Source organism: Talpa europaea (genome assembly GCF_964194135.1).
Source record: "Talpa europaea genome assembly, chromosome: 1".
Taxonomy (NCBI): domain Eukaryota; kingdom Metazoa; phylum Chordata; class Mammalia; order Eulipotyphla; family Talpidae; genus Talpa; species Talpa europaea.
This window is the reverse complement of record NC_140073.1, coordinates 149,168,916-149,196,475: the sequence shown is the minus strand read 5'-3', so window position 1 is coordinate 149,196,475 and position 27,560 is coordinate 149,168,916. Positions and strand designations below refer to the sequence as shown.

Here is a 27,560-nt window from a genome sequence, read left to right as displayed (position 1 = left end):
TGAACATCCGTGTGTTATTTTTTTAATATACCAACATCTAGAAGAATGCTCATGTATTCGTCTTCGTAAACACCTTGAACTCCCCTGATATATGGTTTACCAATTTATTGAGACAACTCGTAGTAGTGTGGGCATGACCGGTTATGTTATGGGCTCCTGGCAGGATCAAATCAAATGTGTGACTGCTTATCAGGTACTTTGCCATCAGTCGGTCCTGAGAGCAAGTGGTCCACACTATGATTTCTTATGCATCTGCATGTTTTCATCTATGCATAGAGCTCTATATATGGATGTCCTCATGAAACCATTAAATTCATCATTTAAGCTCTCTTTGATTTTGGTGCTGCTTAGCATGCCAACTTTATCAATGCCAGCTGACTGTGATGAAGTGCTGAGTTATATGAGTGCTGATTGCAGAATCATCCTCCTAGACATGTAACATCTGCATAAAGAGCAAATTCTACTTTTTGAATCTGCTGAATTACTGTTGTCCCTCTCAATAGCTTTGCATTTGTATTAGTAGAAGAGTCTCTTAAAGGAAGAACCTGTCATGGACATAAGGGGTCAGCAGTGTACAGTGTACAAGCCAAATCAACAAAAAAAAAAGATGAATCAGCCTATTTATTGTTTATTTGAATGTTGATAATATTGTCCCAATGGCAGGGACTTTACAATCTAGAGGGCAGAGAAAACCTGTTAGTTATGCTTTTTTTCAGATCTCACAGTACCCAGTGATGGGCATAACCAGAGTAAACGCACCAATATCTATTACAGATCTGAGGCTGTTCCTTAAAGTTGGGACTGGTAGATGTGGGGAGGGGAAACGTGGTGAGTAGACTCATACAGTCCCTGGGAATTAGTTTGTCCTCAGGTGACCCTGGAGTGGGAGAGAAAGAGGCTTCGCAAGCACAGTCCAGGTCGCACCCCACTCACAGGCTACATACAGCTTTGGGCAAGTTTCCTCTCTGCTCTCAACGTTCCCACCTACACAGGGAAGCCAACAGCCCCCATCTCCAGGGCGGTAATTGCTACTTTAGTGCAAAAAGCACTTGTCATAAAAGAGATCAGAAATATCACTTTCTCTCCTTTTCTCTCTTCTGACAGGTTCAACTAGGATATTCTTTTTGAAAAAGATGTTATTTAGATATACAGAGAGCTTTATGACAAATCTGATTGATTTTAACTGCCATAAAGTTCAGGAGAGTGGATAACTTGTTATAATTCACTGGCCTAATTTATTTTCATGTTGATCAACTTTATTCCCACCCGAAAACCTGTTGGGGCAAGCAGAGGAAGAGGCCTGCTGGCTAAGGGGAAATATTCTGATATATTGAAATCACAGTCTTGTACACATTTTCTCTTAAGAATCCAGCATTGTTCTGAGGGCTTAGACAGCGGCTTTTTTGGAGCTAGACCTACGTGCAAAATCTCAACTCTATTTACTGACCAAGTGATATCAGACAAGAATGTACAGATTGTCTTTGCCTAATTTTTAAAAATATACAACAAAGGAATGCTAATACCTGGTTGACTGTTGCACAGCTGAATGAGCACAGACAGGAACCCAATAAAAGATAGCATTATGAGGGCCTCCCTGGTGGTACAGGGGTTGGGACGCAGCCTATGAAGTGATCCACAGCCTCTGCAGCACAAGTTCGATTCCCAGCCAGCTGGGGAGCAACCCACATGGCACAGCAGACCTCTCCTGGCTCGCCCGCCGCTCCCCTCAGCAGTGTACTTTGGTCAATCTGCCTGTTCTGTTCCCTACTCTGTCTCTGGTGAATCTTGTCACCACCCCCACCCCCTCACACCTCTGGCCTGTGCCAGAGCTCTTATATGCATAAATAAAAAAAATAATTTGTTTAAAAAAAATAGCCATTATGAGAAGTCACGATTCTAATCGTGATTTGTATTAAGTCACCTCTGGAGATCATAGTCACCGCAACAAGTCCTCTTGCAGGTAAATTTGGGGCAGTGAAGAAGACTGTCAGAGAGAGACATAAATAAATGTTACCCATTATTGAAAGAAACTGAACTGCTAGGAAAAGAAGGAACCATCTTTCTTTGAAGTTGTCTAGGAAAATATGCTGAAAGAAAGATGAAATTTCTAAGTGACCTGACACCTGTACAGATGACTGAGGTAATTATATCTGGGCAGGAAAGCCAGAAACCCACAAGCTCATGCTATTTTAGTGCCTGACCAGTGGTCTGGTTGTAGGTTAGGAAACAGTCTCCCACACCACCTGTATAAATATATGATTTATATTTGCATAAGTACCTCCAGCAACTGAGAAAATCACCAGCAGCAGAGTTCTATAGATCGCACACCGGCCTTGGGAGTATCAAACCATACACATAAAGATACAAGATCCAGCCAAAGAAGACTTTAACTTTCCCTTCACAATGTGGAAACTGCTTCAAATAAATGTCAATCGAATCAGCAGAGGCTCATTGCTCCTCATGTCACTTTGACATGTGCCAGCTTCTTGACACACCTGGATACCTTAATGACACACCTGTGTACCTTATTGACACTGCTGATTCTCTGGATACATGTCCTTCCCATTACGTTTTCTAGATTGCAGTCAGTCTCAAAGTCTAGCTTTGAGTGTACCCTAAACCTCATTGGCTCTTATAATCAACTGCTACTCCAAGGCGTAGAATTGACACTTCAGCTTACGACCACATTTCCAGAGTGATCCAATCATCTCACCTGCAGAAAGCACACAAAGACTCATCACTTTGAGTGCTTCTGCCAAAGGGAATGTGGAGCAAGTTCTTATTTTTCACACCAGCTGTAGTGTCATTTTACAGCCAAAAAAAAAAAAAAAAGGAGTTATCCTTGGGGTAGGTAAAGAGAACACATCCAGATGGCTATAGGGGGTATTTTACACACTTTCATTTGGGAGAAATCAACCCTTCCAGATGTGTTGTGTGGTTCAGTGGACTCTTCAGAGCCCTTAATGTATGCCAGGTAATTTCTTTTACTCTGTCTCATGTGACATTCTAAATGAACCAGCACACAACCCTGGATTTTCTTTCAAACTAATGGAGACTAAAATAAAAAAAAAATATGTTCCTTTATCTACACCCTTATAGAAGGCACACAGAGCAATTGCTATTTTAGGGTCTCCGACTGACAGCCACATCCCCGAGAAATGCTTGTCCAGCCTCTGTTTGAATCTTTCCAGGGCTAGAAACTCGAGTGCATCCTTCATGGTTCCTTCTGCCTTTTTGTAGCTCAAATGATTCGATAATTCATTCTTTAAAAGTATGTTTAAGCTGCCTGACAACTACTTTTACATTTTGTCTTCCACTAAGACACACAGAAAAGGTCTAATTCATTCTGTACATCACAGCTATTCACACTGCTTATGAATAAAGCCCTCGAGGACTCCTGGGCTTCTTTTGCTTGAGGCTAAACAGAATGTTTCTTCTTTTGATTTCCACTGTCTTGGTTCTGAGAACCTCGTGATATTCAGATCATTGCTCCACTGGCTGCTGGAAGTGGACATAGCTTCCCGGCCATCCTGTAGTCATCTGTGCAGAACAGTCAGTCCTGACTTCCCTGTCCAGTGAGCACATTTACCAAAGCAGGACACCCAGCACTGCCAGCAGCATCTCCATGATGCTGGGATCCTCATTCTCTTTACTGTGCATTCTTGCAAGTGAGGAATTTCCAGGACAGACCTATGGAGAAGAGCAAAAATGAATCCTGCAACTCACATCTTGCACTATATTTGAAGTGACAAGTTAACGAAGAAAACAATTGCTCAGTTGAGCTTCCTCCCTGGTTGGGACACATGTCATTTGGTGTCAATAGGTCACAAAGACAAAAGCCCAATGTAATATTTAAGTAAAAAGTATGTTCGCATTAAATATTGTCATTGTTTCCCCAGTATCATTTGGTAGAGGGACTGTTTTTTTTTTTTTTTAACCTTCACTTTCTACTTAACACAAAAAAAATGGAAAGGTTGAAGGAGTCTAAAAATACCATTCTGATAAATTCCCAGCCCTTTGTCTATATTATTTGACACTGAAGCGCCAATCCATTTAAATGACCATTTCAGCCTGTGCATTGAACCTTTGGTTGAAAATTGATAAAATATTCTAAGGAAGGCCCTTAAGTAAAAAGAAATAAAAATTCAGCATTTCTCTAGCATTAAAGAAAAATCAATCACACATGGGTCTAATTTTCTTTGATGGACACAGTATGATGAATTGTGAGGATGAAAAACTGACTGTCAGCATGCTGGGCACTTGCCTGTCAGCAATGTATTTGTCTGACATTACTGTATCATCTGGATGGAAATAACTTAAGTATTTTAACCAAGTCTCTGTAGTTCCATTGAAATAGATCAAGGAAGGTAAAATATGACTATATATATTAAACATATGTTTTCTTTATTTAATACAGAATTCTGACTCAAGTATTCTCTATTTTATCTTTGTATCTGTCCTAAAGATTAGGACATTTATCTCCATGAAGATGTTTCAAATCGCACTCTACACCCACATATACAACCCCATCCCTTTCCTGTAATTCTTTTTTCCTTATGTAGAAGAACTTGGGTATCAGCTAGAGGTACAGGGTGGGAGAGGATTCACCAGAGAAAGAGTGGGAGCAGAACAGGCAGATTTACTGAAATGCACTGCTGAGGGGAGCAAGACTGGAGAGGTATCCTGCACCATGTGGGTCAGCTCTCTGGCCAGGGATTGAACTCAGGCCGTAGCTGTGATAGCGCTGAGACTTAACCCCTAGGCCACCAGGGAGGCCCCTTTCCTGAATTCTAATGGTACTACCCAAAGTGAAATGATCCTGGCTTTCTCAGGGCTAAGATATCTTGAGGAAATGATGAAAAAGAATGACAAGTGTTGCTACTCTTCTCTAGTCCCTTGTACTCCAAAGTCTTGATGTCAATTACTAAATGTGTGACATAAATAAATGTAGTTCTAGTATGAGAGGCTGTCACTGTAGACATAGGCTTTAAAACAAGAAAATAAAGATAACAAGGATAATGTGTAAATAAAACATTTGTTGAAGAAGTGTTTTGTCTTTTCATTTTGTAAGTTCTCAGATTTCTAAACTTGTAAATGGGAAATTGAATCAACTTTGTCACCTTATAAATGCACCCCCATAAAAATATCCAGATACCCGAAGAAATTTATTGTTGTTGTTGTTGTTGTTTTTCAGATCAGTCTTTAAGGACAACCAGGGAAATGTGGACAGAGACTCAAGATTTTCACCACTGTATAGACAAGAAAGTAGCAAGATTTCAGCAGAGGATCTCCTGAAACTGGTATCAGATTATAGAAGGTAGGATATTTGATATACTCTTTAAATTGACAGTACAGTGTTACTTTTGATTGATGTGTTACTTCTGCATAAATAACATTTGATTTCCTGACTCTCAAATGTTTAAACTCCCCCAGAAAGCAGCTGCTGTGCAGATGACCACACATATGCCCAAATGACACCACCAGGGTACATTTGCAAGAATTATATGGAAGGAGTGTGAAGTATTTTAGTTATCTGTTGCTATATAACAAGCCATCCCCAAATTTAGTGACTTAAAATAATATTATCACTTACTTTGCTCTTGAATCCATGGTCTGAGCACAGATGGGTGAAAGTTGGTCACGTCTACGCAAAGCATCAGCTGGGGGAGGTCAATGTCAATGTGGCGGCTGGCATATGCTGCTGGCTGTTGACGGGGAGCTCAACTGGGACTGTGGACTGGAGACCAACATTTTCGTTCCTGGAAGCCTCTCAAGGGAGTAGCTCCAGGAGATCCTTTGGCTTCCCCATAGCATGGTAACCGGGTTCTAAGAGTAAGTGTCCCACAGGACAGAAAGTGATCACTGCCAGTTGCTTAAAGGAGAAGCTGTCCCCATGCCTTGTCTGAAATAATACATTGTCAAGCTGTCACAGAGTCTAGATTCAAGAGAAGGGGACATGGCCACCTCTCAATAAGCAGAGTGTTAAGGAATTTTAGAATCACGTTTTGAAACGCCGTAGAGCAAAGAAATGCAGTGAATACAGTAATTCATACTATTTCTGTCATTCAAATGCTTCTGGAAAAGATGATGGAAGTCAGTGCTAAAAGAAGAAAAATATAAAAGCCCCAACATTTTTCAATGAGTTGCCATACATTCAACATCTCATGATAATAATAAGATCTTTCCTGACGAATGAGTTACCTAAGTCCCCTCATTCATGCAGGATTATTATTATTCCTCTGCCTCTTTCCCAAATGCTAATCATCTCTCCCATCTAAGAATCAACAGTCTCCTATAAATTAATTTGATAAAATTATAAAATACATTACTATGAAACAAGCATGATTAATATCTTCTGTGCCTTCAGTAGGGGGATATATTTCTATCTACATAGTAGAAGGAGGACAAAATATAAATCTTTGAAAGCTAAATAAAGGTGAAAAGTAAAACCTGGAAGGAGGCCATAAACGAATATCCCTTTCTTGGGATCCTACAAGACCACTCCTTACATGGGGCGCTCTCCCTCACCTCTAAATTCTCAGACTTCCTGGTCAAAAGCCCCCACCCCAAGCTTCCCAGGATACTACAGCCTCAAGTAGAAATTCTTTTTCCTCTTTACTTTTGTGCTCATGCAATGAAGCATGACATTCATAATGCTGAGCAGAAGGAAATGCACAAAAGATTTTGGGGTGATCTCATGTAAACAGGAAAACACCAAGCTCTCACAGAATCCTTACTATCAGTGTATCACAAAGTTATCACCATAGCAGTTGAAAAGGACACTAAACCCCACTGCCTTTCTGGTGAGACTTTAAGTGGCTCATGGATATCTCAGACCCATGACCACCATCCTCAGAGGATACTAATAAATGTTTATCAACTGACTCTCCAGAGGGGAAAAATCTGATTTTTTCTGATGGCCAATTCCTGTGGTGTAAATTCTCCTGCACTTGCATTGATTTCAAGCTGCCAGAAGAGCATCGTAAAACATAGAGCTGGGAAGTATTTCACACCCATTTCACCATACAGAGAGATGAAAAAACCTCAAATGCACAGTGTAAATGTAGTAGTAAGTGCTTGAAATGGAGTAAAAATTAACTTTCTGTTTAATATTTATTTATTGGCAAGTTCACATCACCTTATATTTTAGCAATGAGCAGACAAAATAACTGATAATTTAATAATCAGTTCTCACAAGCTGGAGAGAGCAAGCTCTAAACCACCTTTTGAAGTAGGTCTCTTGAAAGGTAAAACTTTAAAATGTCCTCAGCTTCCTCCGCCTACTTATGGAAGAAAATTGGTGAGAAGTTTTCAGTAGAGCAGGAAGAGAATGGTAATTGCAATGCAAGGACATGAGAACTGGAGTGGATGTGGATGGAGGGCTGGGTGGTAACAACACGTGCATTCATTTTATAAAGATGGAAGAGAGCAGAAGAACCAGTCAGGAAAGGCTCCTTGATTATTGGTGAAGAGAAACAAATAGACCATCCACTTAGCAGAGCAACCATCCTTGCTCTCAACACTTCTTACAACTCATCATGATAGTGAATCACTTAAACCAGTTTAAACTAAAATGATTGCTTTGGGTTAATAAAATCTATATGATTGCATTTGACCATTTGTGTAAGTGTTACCTATAGTTGGTGCAAGTAAATTTAAAATATTCTCCAGAGTATCTGTAATTTAACCCTTACCTGATTTTACTTTTATTTGTAATGCCATATAAATGTTAGTTTTCAATATAAAGCTAGTGAAATGAAATCATTCCTAAGATCATTTAAGGCTCTACTGTTTACATTTATCAAGTTCAGAAGTATGTGTGTCTATTTTTTTCTTTGGCAATTGTAATAATTCTGTGTGTGTTTGTGTGTGTGTGTTTCTTTGCTTCATATTTTCCCAGGGTTGACAGAATAAGCAAAACTCAGATCATCCCCGGAAGCCTGGATATAGCTGTTGACAACATTCCTTTGGAGCATCCAAGTATGATCATGATGTCATGGTTTGCTTTTAGAATTTTGAATATTTAGTGCATTTTTAATTCGTTGATCAGTTTGGCTGGTTGGTTGGTGAGTGGGTAGGTGCTTGGTTAGTGGGTTGGTTGGCAAGTGGGTAGGTGGTTAGTTGATTGGTTGGTTAGTTGGTAGGTTGGTTGGCTGGTTGGTTGGTTAGTTGGTTGGTGTGTTGGTTGTTGGGTTGGTTGGTAGTTGGTTGGTTGGTTGGTTGGTTGGTTGGTTCGTTGGCTGCCTGGATGGCTGGCGTGCGGGTTGGTTGGTTGGCTGACTGGCTGGTTGGTTGGTGGGTGGGTGAGTTGGTTGGTTGCTTGACTGGCTGGTTGGTTGGTTGATTGGCTGGTTGGTTGAATAGCTGGTTGGTTAGTTGACTGGCTGGTTGGTTGGTGGATTGGTTGACTGGCTAATTGGTTGGTTGGTTGGTTGGTTGGCTGGCTGGTTGGTTGGCTGGCGGGTTGGTGGGTTGGTTGGTAAGTAGATGGGTGGTTTGGTGGATTGATGGGTTGGTGGGTTGGTGGGTTGGTGGATAGGTTGGTGGTTTGGTTACAAGGTTTACAAAGGTTTGGGTTTTTTTTACCCTTAGTTTTGAATTAGTGGAATTTATTACTCTCTAGAAATCTGGGGCTTCTTATTTATTAATAAAAGACTATAAATATTGTAGGAAAGAGACCATATTCAGGGAAATCTAATGGAATACACCATAAATCCAACAAAGTATTAAATTGTATCATTTAACCCCCAAAACCCTGGAGGGTCTCAAATGAGGAAAGTCAGGTTCAGATAGATTGACAAAAATATAGGCCACAATGGGAGAATCTGCAGTCTGTCCAGTTCCTCTGATCTGAGACCGGGGCTAGCTCTACTGCTCTGTGAGGTCACAGGGCACACTGCAAGTAGCCATGCTGGGGGCCAGTCAATAATGTTCATGGGGACATTTTTTATTTCATTGAAGAGTTTGGCTTTTCAGAATATGTCCAAAAATCCTATTTGTGTTTGTGAAAGTTTGAATCTCAGAAGAGGCTTTTATTATCTTATAAATGTTTCAGCATTTATTTCTTAAGTAGTGAGATTGATTTGTTACTTCTGATGATGATTTTAGTGGTGCAAGAATGAAGTGAGGCATCCAAAAGTGAATTGCAAATAGGAAAAGGATTATTTTCATAGGCAATTTGAATTATCATTAGCCCTATTAAGATTTTCATCCTCATACTTTTTCTATGAATCACTTTCTAGGACATAAATGAGCATTCTAACTTATGCCATAATTCCAAATCACTTTTGCATTGATTGGTATAAAAAAAGCAGAGGGAAAATTAAGCTATTTCTCTACCTGACTTGTGGGATGTGACATTTATCACCTATCAAAGCGAAAAACAACAAAGGGAAAGCTTAACTATTCCCTTTGAAGAAACTGTAGGACATTAGAGAAATTTGAATATGTAATAAAAACATTAGAATTGAGTTTTTTAGAAAACCTGTAATCTGATTCCCTAAATATATTTAGCTAGCCATATAGCATTTTTGAACACTGGAAGGATTCCAGATGGGGTAAAGGAAGGTAGAAGCCTTGTGATCTTCTAGTACTGCAGCTTCAACCCCAAACTATTAGTGGAAGAAGTTTTGATTTATAAATTCCTAGTGGCCTCCCCCGTCCTTAGGCTGTTCCCACAAGATTAGATATTAAAGTTTATAAAAACTAAATTAATAAAAATTAAATGTACCTAATAATGAAGAGAGGACTTCAGGCTCTCCTGTCAATTCATTTCATAAGGACAATTACTATTCATCCACTTGGTATTCTCATAGATCCATTGAACATCTTGTTCTGTCCTATATCAACGCATGTACTATTTTTAGAGTGTTAAGTAAAATCCAGTGAGTTCATCCTTGTAATACCTGGTTGGTATGTTCAGAAGTTCATTAACAAAAAATTGCTTTTTAATGAAAGCTTAATACAAAATAATTAGGTCTCCATCCAGGAGTGTAACCAGTTTTTTGAGGCATCAGTTTTGATACTCAGTGGATGCCTTGGTTATTTGTTCACAAGATTCTGCTAGCATAATTTAACATAAATTAGTATAAAAGTATGTAGTGTATACTACATTAGTATGCAAATGTATAGTGTCTATTTTGAGTGGATTCATCTTAAATATGTTAACAATTGCTCAGTTAAAAAGAACCATATTAAGTGACAAACTCTTATTTTCTGATTTTTCAAGACTGTGTAACATCGTCCTTTATCCCTGTCAAGCCTTTCGATGTGATGGCTCAACCAGAACCCACAGTGGAGGTGGAAGAATTTATTTACGACTCAACAAAGTTCTGCCGTCCTTACAGAGTATACAAAAATCAAATTTACATCTACCCCAAACACCTCAAGTATGATAGTCAGAAATGCTTCAACAAGGTAGGATATCAGTTTCTGAGGCATCATTCTCTCTCTCCACCCCAATTAGACCACATTTAAATGGTTTCTTATCAGATACAAATGACTATAAGACAACATTTTGGGATAGAAAACCTTTTGGAAAATGTACTACATCAGAAAAGTGATGTGTTTCATCTTAAAAGTGTTTAAGAACCCACAGTTTTCTAACATATTAATTATCCTTTCTGAAGTCAATCCTAAATAATTATGTTCTAGAGTTTTTTGTTAGTTTCTTAAGATACCCTGAAAATAGCCTGCCTGCCCCCTTTTGATGTAAGTTTTTTCTTCTCTGTTAAATAATCTCTTCATATCCTCTTGTTATTTCTGAGCACTATAGATAATGTCACATGAAAATGTTGGGTATTGTACATTTTTCACATTTAATTAGAAGCTACTTATTTTAGGCTCTTGGATTCTGTTTGGGTGTTATTTAACAGGAAATTACAATTTCCATTTTCCCTGGCTGTAATTTCAGGCACGAAATATAACTGTGTGCATTGAATTCAAAAATTCCGATGAAGATGGCGCCAAGCCAGTGAAGGTGAGCCAGGCCCTAAAGAGGACACAGCAAAAAGAGGGGGGGCAGGAGCTTTGCTTCTCTCCACTGAGGGACTTTTTAAGTATAGTTGAAACAGGAGCAATTGGAGACAACTGCTTTAGATTTCCTAAAGTGTACCCTATTTAATAGTCATCATTAGCTAGCTCTATTAGAAATACCAGTCTTGTGGCTTGGCTTAGCTTTTTGTGATTTGAAAAAAATAGAAACCATTCTAGTGTAAAATGAATGCAAAGAGGCCCCTTGGAAAGACTGTGCCCTTTGCAAAAATTAGCCTGCTTCTGGACTCCTCGTGCTTCCTTCAAAATGCCACATCCCACCCGCCCTTCATGGGCCAGGAGGGCCGGGTGCGCTGGCCTTCCAGTCGGTGCAGCGGGCTTGCCCCAGATGCTCACATTTATGGAAATGCAGTGGCCAGTCCCTGAGGACTCCAGCAAGGCAGTCCTGGTTGTGGAGCACATGATTTAATGAGATCAATATAAGGTTTATTGAATCGGTGCAATTTTAACCTATAAATCTGCAACTGGGTGACATTTTCCAGAGTTCATATTTGTTATTATACTGTTTTTATTTTAGGGACTTCAAATAAAAATAAAGTAACCTCTAAATAGAGAGGAAATTTATTTTTAGTGGATTTGTGGCCAGATCATCCCGGTTTTGCTGAATCAGAGGAATGAGACAGTAAATGACAACTAATGTCTAACTACTCCCCACAGTTATCTGAGCTCATCCCTTAAAGCCCTCTGTCAGGTACCAGTTGTGTTCTCTGTGCTGCCAGGTTGCTAGCATTATTCAGAATGGCGATCAATTGTAGTGATCAAATGGATCAGGCAGAGCAGAGAGAATGAGTTCTTTAAGGGTCTTGAGCCACTTTTAGCATCCATGGGTTCCAAGTTCAATCACGTCATTAGCATCAGGAGAGAGCAAAAGAGGGTGAAATACAGTTAGCAAGCAAACAAGGGCAGTGCCCACAAGGCCAGCGCCCCAGGCTGCTAGAGCAGTGCTGATGGGGTGAGGTCTAGGAAAGGGGAGCAACAGCAGGTATGTGGGTCCCCTGCCCCTTTGCCTTCTAAAGCATCACAGAAACAAAGTAGACTCTAGAAGAGGGGCCCCGAGTCTCGGGCTGCATGACCAGAAAGTGCCAAATCCCACCCCCTGGCCTGACTGGGACCGGGAGAGAAGCGCTTGTGAGCCGAGCCACAAGCCCTGTTCTGTGTGCGTGTTTGGGGACCAGCATGTCAGGGGTTGGGGATCAGGCAAGCCATGTGGACACCAGAGATTGATTGATTGCCTTAAACTCTAGACCAAGACTGGATTCCCTGGGTACCTTCAAGAACAGGGGTCAGGATTGAACAAATCAGGTCATCTAAGGTCGGCAGTAAGCTGATTCAGGTACTTGGCATCAAAGAAGTAGCTCCACGATGAATGAAAGATTTTCTTCAGCAGCACCCGGCTGTGTAATCAACACAGGGCAGGGGGTCAGAGACGTCCAAGGTTAATTATATGCCAGCTAAACCAGGCAGATTACCGCAGAATTCACCTTCTCCTGGGATTGGTAACTAAAGACTTGTGATTTTTTTTTGTGCTCAGGGTTAATTTCAGACACTCATAATTATTCAACTCATAACTCTTTCAACAGTGTATTTATGGGAAACCTGGAGGGCCCCTCTTCACCTCAGCTGCCTACACAGCAGTCCTGCACCATTCCCAGAATCCAGATTTCTCAGACGAGGTAAGGGATGGGTCTCAGGGTCCCCAGCAGCTACTGAAAGGCTGGGTGAGGGCGTCACGCTGAGACACCTCAGGGGAAGGACAAACCAAGTTTCAGGAACTGCGTTCACTGACCCTTGCTCAGAATATGTCGCAAATTCCTGTCAGCACAGGATTATCTTTTCCAAATGTGATGTTTTTCTATCATTGTTTTTGAGTGAAACTCATTTTTTTTTGCTATCTCATTGGTTAGTGAAACACAGGTTGTGATAGCTTTGTGTAGCTGTGAACAACCTGTGTGTAGGTGTTAACAACCAAGAGCAGCATTGTCATGTCATGATGGAAAGAACAAAGGGCTAGACAATGAGCCAACAGTAATATCTTTTTTTTTAAAGGTTTATTTATTTATGCATGCAAGAACTGGGGTACAGGCCAGAGGTGTGAGGGGTGAGAGGCTTCACCAGAGACAGAGTAGGGAGCACAACAGGCAGATCAACTGAAATACACTGCTGAGGGGAGCAGCGGGTGAGACAGGAGAGGTCTGCTGCGCCATGTGGGTAGCTCCCTGGTCAGGGATCAAACTGGTGCTGCAGTGGCCACGGATGACTTCATAGGTTTTGTCTTAACCCCTTACACCACCAGGGAGGCCCCCAATAGTATTGTCTTTAATCTGAATGAGCTTGGACCCCCTCCTTCTGAACATGGTGCAGAGCAAGACCTGCCCTGGCAACACTCAAGACTCTTTAGCTGCCAGACTCCCCACTGTACTCTCTGTATCATCTCACTAAACCCCCACAGTAGCCCTAAGAAGTAGGTATTGTTATTACCTTCTGAATTAGTCAGGGTTCTCCAGAGAAACAGCAGGTAGAAGACAGTAGACGATAGTTGATAGGTAGGCAAGAGAGAGAGAAATTTATTATAAAGCTCACATCATTAAGAAGCCTCAGAAGTCACACCATCCTTCATCTGCAACAACTAATGTGCCTGAACTAAACCACCATCTGTTTCCTGGGTCCAGGAGACCCAGGAAATCCAGTGGTATAATTCAAAGACCTGAGAACCAGACTACAGTGTCGATTCCAGTCTGGGTTAGAGAGCCTGAGAGACCAGAGCCCCAGTGGCAGGAGACAAACCGGTGTTCTAGCTCAGGAAGTCAGACATAGAGGCACTCAACCTCCCTCTGCCTTTTTGTTCTATTCTGACCCCAGTGGGGTGCCCATCCTCACTGGGGGGGACCATCTTCTTTCCTCAGGCCACCAGTTCAAGTGCTAATGTCTCCCCGAAACACCCTCATGCACACATCCAGATATAATGTCTAACCTGCTATCTGAGCATCCTTGGCCCAGTCCTGTGGACCCTTGCAATGAACCATCACACGTTCCTAATCTATGGATGATGACACTGAGACTAAGAGAAATAATTTGACCAAAACCCACATTGAAGCAGCATCAGTCAGAATTCAAACCAGACCATGTGACTCCAAGGCCTGAAGCAGCATCACTCTGACCTTAACACATAAAAATGTGTCAGTGGTAAATTGATGCACATATTAGCTTGGATTATAAACAATCTTAGACAAACAGTTGCAGTGATTAAATTTAATTCCTAACCATGAAGCAAAAGTCTGAACTAATGTACCTGCTGTTAGACTGTGTGAGTTAGAAGTAGGACATCGTTTATATTAGCATTCTCTTGCTGCTGTAACAAATTGCCATAATTTAGTGGCTGAAACAACACACATTTATTATCTGATAGTGCTGGGGACCATAACTCTGGAATGGGCCTCAGAGGCGAATCAAGCTTTCACAAGCCTGCCTTCCTCCTGGGCTTTTAGGGGAGAATCCTTGCATGGCCTTTTCCAGCCTCTAGAAGATGCCTCTAGTATTTCCAGCCTCTCAAAGATCCTTGACCTGTGACCCCTGCCAGCCTCATCATCACTCTGCCCTCCTGACTTCGCCTCTGACTCTCCTGCTTCTCCGATGAGGTCCTTTGTGATTGCTTTGGTCCCACCTGGATAACACAGCATAATCTCCCCATCACAACCCCTGTTACTTAATCACATCCCCAAAGCCTCTTTCCCCAGGAAAAACAACACAGTCACAGGTTCTGGAGGGTTCAGAACATGGAGACCATCTTTCAGGAGCTACCAGTCTGCCTGCCACACTTAGGTACACATTCATTGTTTTAAAATTAACTAAAGAAATGCCAAAGGAACAACAAATCTGCCTCTCCTCCACGCCTTCCTCCACACCTGCCTAAGACTCTTGGAAAATTTTCCCCATAAATTTGGACAGAAGGTGAAGAAATACAGGAAAGGACCATTATGACATTACTGAGTATTAGCAGTACTGCTTGACCCCTAGATCTGAGAGGTGCATTCTCTGTAGACATATAAAATATTTATGAAAAGGATATTCTTACTCCTTACTCTGGCTTTTAGTCTCTCTTGCTCCTCTGTGCTTCCAGAATACTGGTAAAAGCCAGGAGCTTTCCCAGAGGAGCACATATATGTAACCAACAGCCTGTGAACCCGGCAGTGCAGATTCAATACTAAGGTTTTAGTTTCTTCTTTATTATTGCAAGTGATGACTGCATTAATTACAAAAATGGGTCCATATTCTTCCCAGGGCATAGTTACAATATATTGTAAATGTTTGAAGCATTCGTTAAGCGGAGAATGTTTGCATGGAGACTTAGTTAACTGGAATTCTTAGTACTTGTTGCATCCCCATGTACTCTTTATCTTGACTAGGAAAAATAACCTCTCTTTCTGGTGTGCTTGAGTAATGTATATGTTAAAATGTACTAGCTTTCACTGCCAGGTTAGCATACTGGATATAAAAATAAAATAGGTATGTATGTGCGCCTTTGAATTCAGAATATCTCGGTCTTTACCATTCATCAGAATTTCCCAGAAGGCTTGTTATAACACAAATGTCTAGAACCCACCCCAGATGTTTGGTTCTCGTATGTCAGATGAGACCTAAGAACTTGCATTTCTGACAGATTTCCAGGTGATGTTGATATGCTGATCCAGGCAGGAGGCTTGGAAACTATTCCAACAAATCCTTTCTTATAACAATGTGAAAATAAATTGGCTGGCTAGATGCACAGAGAGTCTTTTGCATCGCCTGGTAGACACTATGCAAACTTTCTTTCACCATATTTGACTTAACTGTTCTGGGAACTATGTAGTTGCCGAAATTGAATTGGATACTATTCCCCTGCATGGGGCCCTGGGATTCCCATGTGAAGTGGTTATCTGAAGACATGGTCTGTGTTCCAGAAAACTCTCTTCCGGAAAAACCATGCTCCTAGTCACTCTAAGTCCCCTAACCTCTCTTGCTGTAGTCACCAGTGTATCATCTGACTTCACAGGGCTGTTGAGAGAATTCAATAGCACATGTGGCAGAAGTTTAGAAAATGAAAAGCATGTAAGATGTTGAAGATTTCAAGTCATTTCTTTCCAGGAACATGAGTAGAATGTTCCTCATTAAGTACAATCTTAGCCTGTATCACATTTATGTTTATTCAGAAGCACTATTTATATAACCACAGCATCACCCTTCACAAAATGGCCCATCATGTGGCTGCCACACGAACACATCGCATACATTTTCGTGTTGTTTTTTTAAAGGGATAAATTCCATGTTTGTTACTTCATTTCCTCCACCATGTTTCTCAACAATGTGCACATGAATCAGCTTGGCAGCTTATTAACATGCAGATCTGATTCCAGACGTCTGGGGTCGTGTCTAGGAGCCTGCGTCTCTCGTCAGTCCCATGAAAGGCTCACGTGTCATTCTCACAGGCTGCGGGAGGCAAGGACTTACTGTTCACTCAGTTATGTCCCTCGGTGATGGGTCCTCCACCTGTGTCTTATTTACATTCTACAGTCGTGTCTGTGTGTGTTTGTATGCGAGTGAGTATATCTCATCCACACTCTGGCAGAATGAATTGCCTAATGAGAAGCACTAGATCTTCTCAGTTATCATCATCCACCACAATAAAGTGAAAACATCAACATGTGAGCACATTACAGCCAGCAGGAATAATATTCATTAAGAATTAAATCAAGGGGGCCTCCCTGGTGGCGCAGCGGGTTGAACACTGCGCTGTGAAGCTGTCTGCAGCCTCTGCAGCATGATTTTGATCCCCAGCCAGCCAGGGAGAAAGCCACATGGCACAGCAGACCTCTCCTGACGCGCCCGCTGCTCCCCTCAGCAGTGTATTTCAGTTAATCCACCAGTTCTGCTCTCCACTGTGTTTCTGGTGAATCCTCTCACCGTCCCCCTGCAACCCACCCCCCCAGCACCTCTGGTCTGTACTCCAGTTCTTGTATGCATAAATAAATAAACCTTTAAAAAAAATTAAGGCAGCTCCTACTAAGTGTTCAGTGTGGACCTAGATTTCAGTTAAAGTGTTTTTAAAAATGTCAGGATGCCTCGGCTTTGTCTGGCCCTGAGATCTCACTCAATCTAGCTATTCTCTCTTTCGCTGCAGGTAAAAATTGAGCTACCAACACAACTCCATGAGAAACACCATATTTTGTTTTCTTTTTATCATGTCACATGTGACATAAATGCAAAAGCAAATGCCAAGAAGAAGGAGGCTCTGGAAACATCAGGTACTGATGGGGTCAATCTGAGATAGTTTCCACATCATTTTTGGATTTGAACTGAACTGTATTTTAAAAGCCCTGAATTATTAAATTTTAGTGAAGTTTTATATTCATAAATAATAGCTAGCTTTACTTTTACTCTTCACCATAGAGATTTGTAGTCAAAAGTTTTCTTTGTTGTTTGTTTGCACAGTTGGATATGCTTGGCTTCCTCTGATGAAACACGATCAGATAGCTTCTCAAGAGTACAACATCCCAGTAGCAACAAGCCTGCCTCCGAACTATTTAAGCTTTCAAGATTCTTCAAGTGGAAAGGTATTTACCGATGTATAATTTAAGAGAAAAAAATGTCAGTTATTTGTGCTATTTCAGTGAACCCGGCCATCATGTAGGCATGTGTGATAGTTATGAACCAAGTGTCCCTACAATATTTCAAGCATCCTGTTTAGTTTATGATTAGAAAAAATGATCTATTAACAATGAGCCCTTCATAGCACATCAGTACTGCTAAATGTGTTTGTTTCTTTTTTTTTTTTTTTTTTTTTTTTTGGTTCCTTCTCTAGAGTAAAGTGAGATGAACAGAACAGATCCCTTTGGCAAATGAACACAAACTAAATAAACCATTTCTTTTTCTCAGATTGCCATGATGAGAGTGACTATCTTTGTCTTTTTTTTTTTTTTTTTTTTTTTTTTGCAGCAAGTTGGGAGTGACATTAAATGGGTAGATGGTGGCAAACCACTCTTCAAAGTATCGACATTTGTTGTGTCAACAGTGAATACTCAGGTGAGTTGGTTGTCTGGAAATATCAGCACCTTTTCTAGCACATGGCATCAGGACGTGCCCCCATCTTTTCAGGAGAAAGTCGCCATCTCATAAAGAGTCAGAAGAGGAGGGGATTGAAAAGGGAGCTGTCTGCCATATAACTTTATGCCTGTCCTGGAAGAGACAGGGGTGTCCTCATGCATAAAAGCCCAGCCCTGTGACACTGCAGACCACAGCCGTGGCTGGCCCTACCCTTGCAACGTGGGTCACGTCTAGTGACACCATCCAAGTGTTCAACATGTGAATTGTTCAAAATCAAGACTGGTCCTCTACCTCAGAACTAAGTCTAGTGCTGACTGATTCCTGGGCACCTCTAATGGGAAAGCCACAGGGTGGGGGGGCGCAGAACTGCATTTGAGGGCCCCTTCAGTCCAGTTCTGCCCGGTGACTCTGGGCGAGGCATTTCACTACTGGGTCCTTATTTCCTCATTAGAAAAATGGTAACAATAAAATCACTAAGCTTGTGGGAAGATCAAAATGAGAAACTGCATGTGAAATACTTCATGAATGCAAATGCTAAACAGATGTGATTATCATCACTGTTCACGGGCTTACGGCTTCCCTTGCCTGGAATGCGACATGAGCACTTCGCGGCACAGTGATGCAGTGCCAAGCAAGTCAGACAAGTGCACTGAATATGTATTTCTCCTTTCTTAAATGCAGTGTGTATTTGCATTTTTGCTGCATGCTGCTTTATCCCTAGCCCAGCCCCGGTTGCTAAGGAAAATCATATCACTCAGTTACCACACATTCAGTGGGTCAGAATTTCTCTCAGTCACCTCGTGCATCAAGCTGAATTGAGTCCTCCTCCTCAATCCTGTGTCCATAAATCTACCCCCATCTTTCCTCTGATGCCAGCAGCCTGGTCCAGTCCCACAAAAAGGTTCTTCTCTGCCAAATCCTGTTTTCACATGTCTCAGAAGATCCCAAGTTTCTTTTCACCCTTCAGCTGCTTTTCATCAAACCCAGGTCTCTCACTCACCAAGACTCACCTTTATCCTCCATTCCACCTCCCATATGCTCGTCACCCTGGGAGGACGTGTTAGTCTTTCCTCATCACAGAACATCTCAATTTTCACCTGGCAGGGCTCTCTCAGAGATGCCTCCATCCGTTAGTTCCTCCCAAGGCCCACAGGGATCCTTTGACCCTCAGTCTCTCCCTCTTTGCCCCCCTCACTCGCCTGGTAGCTCCTACGTCCTTCAGATCTTAGCTCAAACGCCAGTTCCTCAAGCAGCCTTCCCTGGCCCCTGGCCCCACAGACATGCTAGGGGGTCTTGTAACTCTCCGGGGGCACCTCTTCTCTTTGGACAGCTCTCACACTGTGATCACCTTGGGTGTGGAAACCCCGCTCTGGAGCCTGTCTCTCTAGCATCACAGAAGGTCCCTGGAGGAAAGGACCAGGCTTCCTTCACCTCTGCTCTGTTGTCCATGCATGCCGAGGGCCTGCCCCCTGCCAGCTTTCCATAAAAGTCTGTGGAATTCATGAGGAAGTGAAGTGATATTTAAGAGGGGAAAAAAACAGTGGCCTCTAGTCAAAAACATAACAACAACAAGAAAACTGAAAATATCACATGCGTCTACACTGACCTGGGTTCAACCCACACCACAGACAGGGACCTTTCTGGAAACTGACAGAATGTCAGAGAAACATCCCAGTGCGTTTCTCCCCAAATTCTGTATCTCACATCCAGATGGTGTAACTGTCACCTGTAGCATTAATGTAGAGAATTTCCAAGGTGCCCCCCTCTTCTGGAAATGGCATTAAAGGGCTTGTTCATTTGTTCAGGCTCCATAACTCAGCACCACAGATGGAGAAGCCAAAATGAAAAACTGACTGCCTCCCTGCTCTGGAGGCTGGGTGTCCAGAACAAGGTGTCAGCGGGCTGGTTTCTTCCAAGACTTTGCTCCTTGGCGTGTAGATGGCTGTTTTCTTACTACGCCCTCACTGGTCTTCCCTTTGGTGATGCTCTGCTCTCCAGATTTCCTGATATAAGGATATCAGCCCTATTGGATTAGAAACACCCCAACTCTCTCATTTTATCCAAATCACATCTTTGAAGATCTTCTCTCCAAATGTAGTTATGTCCTGACATTCTGGAGGGTTAGAACTTTGACATAGGAGTTTCAGGGGACACAGTCAGCCCATATCAAAGAATAAGACTCCATTTTATCTTGTGATGTGAGTCTGGACTTCCTGATTTTTTACCTACTTGGGCATCATTAGTCTAAAAGTCCCCCTGAGCACATTATAGACCACATATTCTCGTGTGCTTAGGACAAGGTCAGAAAAATTGGCCAAAGTCTATGGGAAGAGCATAAGCAGGAAGATAAACAATGGGAATTTTAGGAAAAAAGAAAGAGTTAAGGGAAGAATTTTCCACCATTGTCATCTGGGCAAGAAGGAAAAAGAGCCTATGAGGATGAGACGGGAGAGGAAGTGGGGTTGGTGTTTCAGCCGAGCCTTCAGGGTATCTGCACGGCTAGTGGAAATGACACCCTTATCCTCTGACTTCGAGACCTCCCTCCTGCAGAAATGCCCCCCTCCATCATCATAATGGCTGCAGAGCTTATGTCTCATCAGAAATAAACACTTTCTGTGCTATTTCAGGATCCACATGTGAACGCATTCTTCCGACAGTGCCAAAAAAGAGAGAAAGATATGTCTCAGTCACCTACCTCGAATTTTGTCCGCTCTTGCAAGGTAACATGACAAGCAAAGCTTTTCCATGGTCTCCAGGGTAGAAATGGGCCAAAGAGACCTTTCCATTTTCCATTGAGTAGCAAACTAAGAGGTAATTATTATGGAAGATTGTTAAATGACTTATCAATTCAGAGGTTAAAGAATTTTAATCCACAATTCCTAGTTTCTGCCTTTTGATTCAAAATATGCAAAGATCAGTTTTTCCAAAATAAAAATGATTAAAAATCAGGATCACTTGACTTTGTTAATTAAGTTGTCCTGCTCTTGCAACGTTCCCCCATGTCTGTATACCATACTAGAAATAATGAAGAGTAAAACCAGAAAAAGGGGAGCCTCAGTGTTCATATTCAGGTTCTGAAAAACACCAGCAGAATGTGCTTTGCATCTAATCAGTGTTTTCTTTCTTCCCCGCCAATTTACTGCAGAACTTATTGAATGTGGAAAAGATTCAAGCAATCATGAGCTTTCTACCTATCATCTTGAATCAGCTCTTCAAGGTTCTGGTACAGAATGAGGAAGATGAAATCAGTACAACCGTGACCAGGTACCCATACACAAGCTGAGAACGAGCTGGTAATCTGTGGTTGCATGAAGCTTGGCTTCTAACTGTCCAGACTCCTAATGGGGGAGGCTTACCTTTCATGGAACCCTTAGCTCAAAAAAATTTTTTAAAGATTTATTTATTTATACAAGAACCCCGGTACAGGCTAGATGCATGGAGGGTGAGAAAATTCACCAGAGACAGAGCGGGGAGCAGAACAGGCAGACTGACGAAATACACTGCTGAGGGGAGCAGCAGGTGAGACAGGAAAGGTCTGCTGTGCCATGTGGGATTCTTCCCGCTGGCTGGGAATCGAACCTGCGCTGCAGAGGCTGCAGACAGCTTCACAGAGCTGCGCTCAACCCGCTGCGCCACTAAGGAGGCCCCCTTAGCTCAAATTTATGTACTTCTCACTCTTGAATTCTTACCTCTCATCACCTATTATTATCATAGAGAAAAGCTTTGGACCTCTTTTTAAATTTTTTATGTGTGTTTTAATTAAACATTCTTTTAGCTAATTAAAGATTCACATGCAGTTGTAAGAAATAATAGAGAGACCCCTGTTTCCCTGGACCCAATATATCCCAATGGTAACATCTTGCAAAACTTTAGTACAATATCACAACCCAGATATTGCCATTGATATCAGAGGATCAGGATACAGAGAATTTCTATCCACAGATCCCTCATGTTACCCTTTCATCCCTACCCACCCCTTAACTTCTCACAACTACTAACCTATTCTGTCTCTAAAATGTCATTTTAAGAATTTTAAAGCTATGTATACATATTAAATTATTGTATATCAGATATATATGAATGTATAATAAATTATTAAATACATATGTGCACATACATGTATATTTAAAAGTATGCAACCTTTATGGAATTAGATTTTTTCACTCCATATAATTCTTTGGTAATTCAAGGAGGTGGTTCTGTTTGGCAATAGTTCATTCCTTTTCATTTCTGAGTGTCTTCCATACCATAATATTTACCAAATGATAGCTTGAAGACTACCTGGGTTGTGTCCAGTTTGAGGTAGATTTTATGTGGATATAAGTTTTAATTTTTATGGAATAAATGCCCACAAGTAAAATTGCTGGGTTGTATGAGAGCTGCATGTTTAGTTTTTAAGAAAATACCTGTTTTTCAGAGTGCCTGCATCATCTCACATACCCATTAGGCCTTTATGAAAAGAATATTCAATTTTTCCTTAGCTGCTCTCAGTTCAATCTGGCTGTGCTGCCCACGTTCTTAAGCCATTATTATTCTGTCTGGCGACTCTGATAACTAGAGTGTCCTCTTTATGGAGATAATGTTTTGAATTATTGAATCATATACCCCTGATATCTATTCTAAAAATATGTTACTCATAGAGTTCTAAAAAAAATAAAAATAAAAATACTCTTGACATTGAAATGCTTCTAGGCCCTTCCTGACTCTCAGGCTTATTATTAGCATTTTTCAGAATCAGTCTTCAGCCTCATTTTGAAAGCCTAAAGCCCTGGAAAATTCAAATATCTCTAATAGTTTCACAAACAGCCACTTTGGCTCCAGATTAAATTTCCAGCAGTGCCTTCAGCTGATGCTCCTTCAGTATCAGTTTGTGAGTCTGTGCCAGCAAGGCTTTAAATATTTCAGCTCATAGATCTGCTGAGCTGTTCCCTAACACTACAACCACAGAGTAACTGGAGTGTTAACTGAGTGACAAACCCCCACCCTGCACCCGCCACTACTTGAAACCCTGCACCAGTAAAGGAGAAAACAAAATCCTACACATCAACCTCATTGCTCTTCCCACAAGTATCTACGGTGCCTCTAGGCTGGAAGGCAAATCCTTTTAACATGGAACGTGATCATTAATTGGACATTAAAAATCTTATGTTTTTAATCAGGTACAAAAATGATCCCTTTTCCGAGAAAACAATATTAACAAAAGTGCAGACAATGATAGTATATTCAGCTCGTGCAAAACGTCTTCCATGTGCAATGGCAGCTGTCAGACGTGACTTCTGTCTTAGTGCTTCTGTCTTAGGTTTATGGGTTGGAACTACCTAATTGGTATCATAGATCTTAGAGGATCTAAAATCATAGAGGGGTCAGGAAGGGTGTCTGAAATTGGTTCATCCGTTCGTTCAGTAACTAGAGAGCACTCAGTTTACCAAGTACTCCGAGGAAAAACCAAGTGATAATTTCCTGCCTTCTTGAAAGGAGCACTGAACAGCTTTGTTTCTCCAGGGTATTGACGGACATCGTGGCCAAGTGCCACGAGGAGCAGCTGGAACACGCCATCCAGTCATACATCAAGGTATAGAGTCACTGCTTGCATATTAGCTATTACCCCTAGCACCGTGGCTGTCGTGTTTGCTGTCTGCCATAGTGGGGAGCTCTCCCTCTGCCTGGACGGTGCCACATCTGGCATACCCAGCATTCCCTTTAACTACTTGCAATGCCAGCTGTTTGCATTGATGGGCTAGAGGTAGCATTTAAATATAGAAATGTATCAATAATATGTACATGTGCCAGTGGATTTTTATGTGAGAAGAGAGGGCAAAGAAAGAGAGAAGAGAAAGCTATTGAAGTCCACATTGCAAATAAATAAAACTCCTGTGTCAATTGATGGAAGATTTTTCCTGTTGGTTTGTTGAATGCTCTGTGTTTCTTCTGTAATGTTTTCTTAGCTCTTTTTATTGTTTTCTCAGGCATTATTTCATTTTCCCAGTTACTGTATATTTGTACCTGCCTCTGGTATGTTAAGTCCTTTCTCCTCCAGCATGAGTCACTAGTCCATCCCATCAGTGCGCACTGCTTCTTCCAGTGTCTTCTGTCAAGTGTTCACTCAGACTTGTTTATATTCTCATTTCCAGTTGGCCTGTGGATTAATGCCAGTGAACTTGGGATGATGTTTGCACATTCTGGTTCATGCCTAAATGTCATCTTCTTGACTGAAAAGAACCCATCCAGAGAGCATTAAAAGTACTTTATATTATAATACACAGAAGACTTCAATTTCTATTTTTTGTATTGATAAGTTAAATCCTTTTGAGACAGAGACATTTTTTAAATAAAAGTATTCTATTAGTATATATGAATAGACATATATCTGTATATTTTAGATGTCTAGAAAGATAACTAAAGAAATAATTGGGCTAGAGATTTACAAAAAAAAAATCTCTCGTTAAAGAAATTTCATTCTGGAATGTACCCCTGAAATGCCATAAGCTAGAGTTTTGTTTTTTCACTACAGTTTTTTATCTATGTATTTTCTAGCTGCCAGATGTTAGATCATCTAGTTGTAGGTGATTTACCAAATACCTAAATATGGGTATGTGCCCTTGTTTAAAATAACCCTTAAGACAAAAATAGTCAGTAAATTACAGTAATTTCCTAATATGATCTACATTTCAATTGCAGAATCCAGTTCTACTTGCAAATACCTTTTCAATTTGTTCTGTTTAGAATATCCATAGCTCACTTTTATAGGATATTGGTGAATTTACCATTCAACAGAATCATCGACAGCATGTTTACCTCCCAATTGTCCATTTCAGTCTCCAAAGGGACTGAGAAAAAAAACTGTTAAGCCACATTCACACAGGCATCTTCATTCTAACACAAGTATAACTTGCCTTGTTCCAATGCAGTCACTGAAAATTACATCAAGAACCCACTGATGTGTGACAGGTGTGTGACAACCAAGGCCAGTTTCTATATGAACCTTATATCAGCTCCCAAATTGTGATGCTTTTGGCAAGGTGACTGGAAATAAATGCATCCTGGTTGATCTTTATTTTCAACCATAATGTCTGAAATATCCTGATGAGACCATTTGACTTTGTAGTACGGGAGGTTGCTTATTCAGTTTGCTTTGAAGTTGTTCAAATCCAGAACACCTACGTGGATTTCCAGCTGATAACAATCCCTAAGGTTGTTTTATAACATTGTATATCCAAAATAAATACATCCTAATAAATTTTACTGGCATTTTACTCCAGAGACAACACCGAATAGCATGTGTGAAACTAGATTCTAGTCAAGGTTAGATAGTGAACTTGAGCTTTCAGCTCAAAAATGAACCTCATTTTTCTCCTTTGTGAAGTGAGGTGGGATGGACTAGATCAACATCCAGTTCTGCAATCTGTGCTTGGACTCCTGTCACAGTACACAGCTGACAGTCTGATCTTGACCAGGGAGTCTGATTTTTTTTTTTACCCTCAATGGGAAAAGTTATTTTTGACATATAGACAGACAGGAAGCTCTACCTACAAGTTGGAGTTTAATGAAAACTGATGGGCTGCTACCAACACGTCCTTTGACTTTCTTGAAAGATGTGATATTCAATGTAAAATTTTTATTTATTCAGAATAAATGAAACACCATTTCAAGTTCAGTGGTGCTAAATGCTGCTAACTCACCCCATCTACAATATCCAAAATGCACACATACACTGTATTTTTCAAAGATATATGTCTAAAGTTGATCTAATTAAGTGCTATTATTAAGTTTACAGCAATTCATGGTGCTGACATATTGTAGCCAAAATGTAAAAAATATATATATTTCAGAGCTATTGAAATGCCCTTGAGGCTAAAATCTGTGCATGGGATTAGATAGGTGATGACAACATTACTGTCATATGAGTTAAAATCCATGAGGAGGGAAACTCATATTTCTTTATTTTAGTTTCATGTAGTTGTTAGCTTTGTCTTTCTCCCCCTTTGCAATAAACATGGAGAAGTCAGACCCCATTGGGATGACTTAGGTGTCAACAGGCTATGAAGTTCAAAGAAATGATTATACATCCAAATGCAAATATGCTTCTGCTTTGAGGTAGTTTCCTGCCTGCCTTTGCTCTTGAACACTGAATTGTGAGCATAACAAAATGACCTTCCTTGAGGCAAACCCAACTCATAAGTAAAATACTATAATCCAGTAATAAATGCTTTATATTTGAAATATATGTGCATAAATTGAAACTGATATTCTTAAAATATATGAAGAAATATTGAAAGGTGAATCATTGCATGCACTGACTGGTGCTTTCCAAAATCAATCTCTTGAGAAAAAAAGAAGTAAGCAGTATTTGTTATCTTACTTATGACCAATGTTCATGGACACCTTGGTAGCTGTGGCTAAGCATGAGACAGTAGACCCTGGGCTTGTGGGAAGCTCACCTACCAGCCTCTGGAAGGCACCTGCTTCCCCACCTGGCTGTTTGAGTGGGTGCTCTACCCTTTCAGGATGAAGAATTGCCACCATGCTACCTGTTACCAGTGGAAGGAAGAAGGGAAAAGGTCCCAAGTAGGTGGGTCAAAGCCCTCCATGTTTCCTTGAACCTGCTCAATTGCCCTCTGACTCTTTCGCCTGATTTCTACAAAAAGAGTTTCAAGGAGAGCTTAGGTGAGCCAGGCCTTACCTTTGCAAAGCTCTAAATAGGAGCAGGTGTGGACTACACTTATCATGGGGTCTTCATTTATTTCATGACAAAATCCAGCATGTGCAAATAATGTTGAGATATGAGTTATTTGTTTGACATGACTTTGAAGCTTTGGCTTTTAAAGTGTTTAACTTTTTTCAATGTTTGAATTTTCTTCAGTTTGTCTTCAAGACCATGGTATGCAAGGAGAGAACTATACATGAAGAATTGGCTAAAAATGTGACTGGTCTTTTGAAATCAAATGACTCAACAACAGTGAAGCATGTCTTAAAGGTAAAGAATCTAAAGGTGGCCCTGTAATTGTTAGTACTAAGGATAACTCACTCTCACCCCTAGAAGGTGATAGGAGACACTGATTTTCTTATAGTTTCTAGCATACGGTGCATATGTTGCATGTAAAAATAGTAACAGAATAGATCTATGTCAAGAGAACAGATGTCCTTAAAAAGTAGAATGGACCCAAGTTAAGTCCTTTGGCCTAAATGCAAAATCCGTTAAGAATGATCTAAAATGTTCAAAAATGATAATTATGGTTGCCTCCCTCAAAAATGATAATTATGTGCAGGGGTTAAAGTCTCAGCACTATCAAGCTATCACCAGCTACTGTGGCATGAGTTTGATCCCCCGCTAGGAGCTGACCCACATGGTGTAGTAGACCTCTCCTGTCTCACCCGCTGCTCCCCTCAGCAGTTTATTTCAGTACTTATGCCTGTTCTGCTCCCCATTCTAT

General features: G+C 40.9%; 1 protein-coding gene across 2 annotated transcripts in view; it reads left to right on the top strand.

Annotated features, from left to right (window-relative positions):
- DOCK10 (dedicator of cytokinesis 10) overlaps positions 1-27,560 on the top strand; it is a gene marked incomplete at its 5' end in the record, with an annotated part of 193,040 nt that overhangs the window by 103,933 nt on the left and 61,547 nt on the right. For both annotated transcript variants that reach the window (XM_084243250.1, XM_084243251.1), the window contains 12 exons: positions 5,195-5,317; positions 7,901-7,980; positions 10,229-10,416; positions 10,913-10,978; positions 12,633-12,725; positions 17,207-17,330; positions 17,518-17,639; positions 18,022-18,108; positions 20,757-20,849; positions 21,275-21,393; positions 23,632-23,701; positions 26,990-27,103. In XM_084243250.1, the coding sequence (XP_084099376.1) occupies positions 5,195-5,317; positions 7,901-7,980; positions 10,229-10,416; positions 10,913-10,978; positions 12,633-12,725; positions 17,207-17,330; positions 17,518-17,639; positions 18,022-18,108; positions 20,757-20,849; positions 21,275-21,393; positions 23,632-23,701; positions 26,990-27,103 (1,279 nt within the window). The remainder of the gene's footprint in view (positions 1-5,194; positions 5,318-7,900; positions 7,981-10,228; positions 10,417-10,912; positions 10,979-12,632; positions 12,726-17,206; positions 17,331-17,517; positions 17,640-18,021; positions 18,109-20,756; positions 20,850-21,274; positions 21,394-23,631; positions 23,702-26,989; positions 27,104-27,560) is intronic.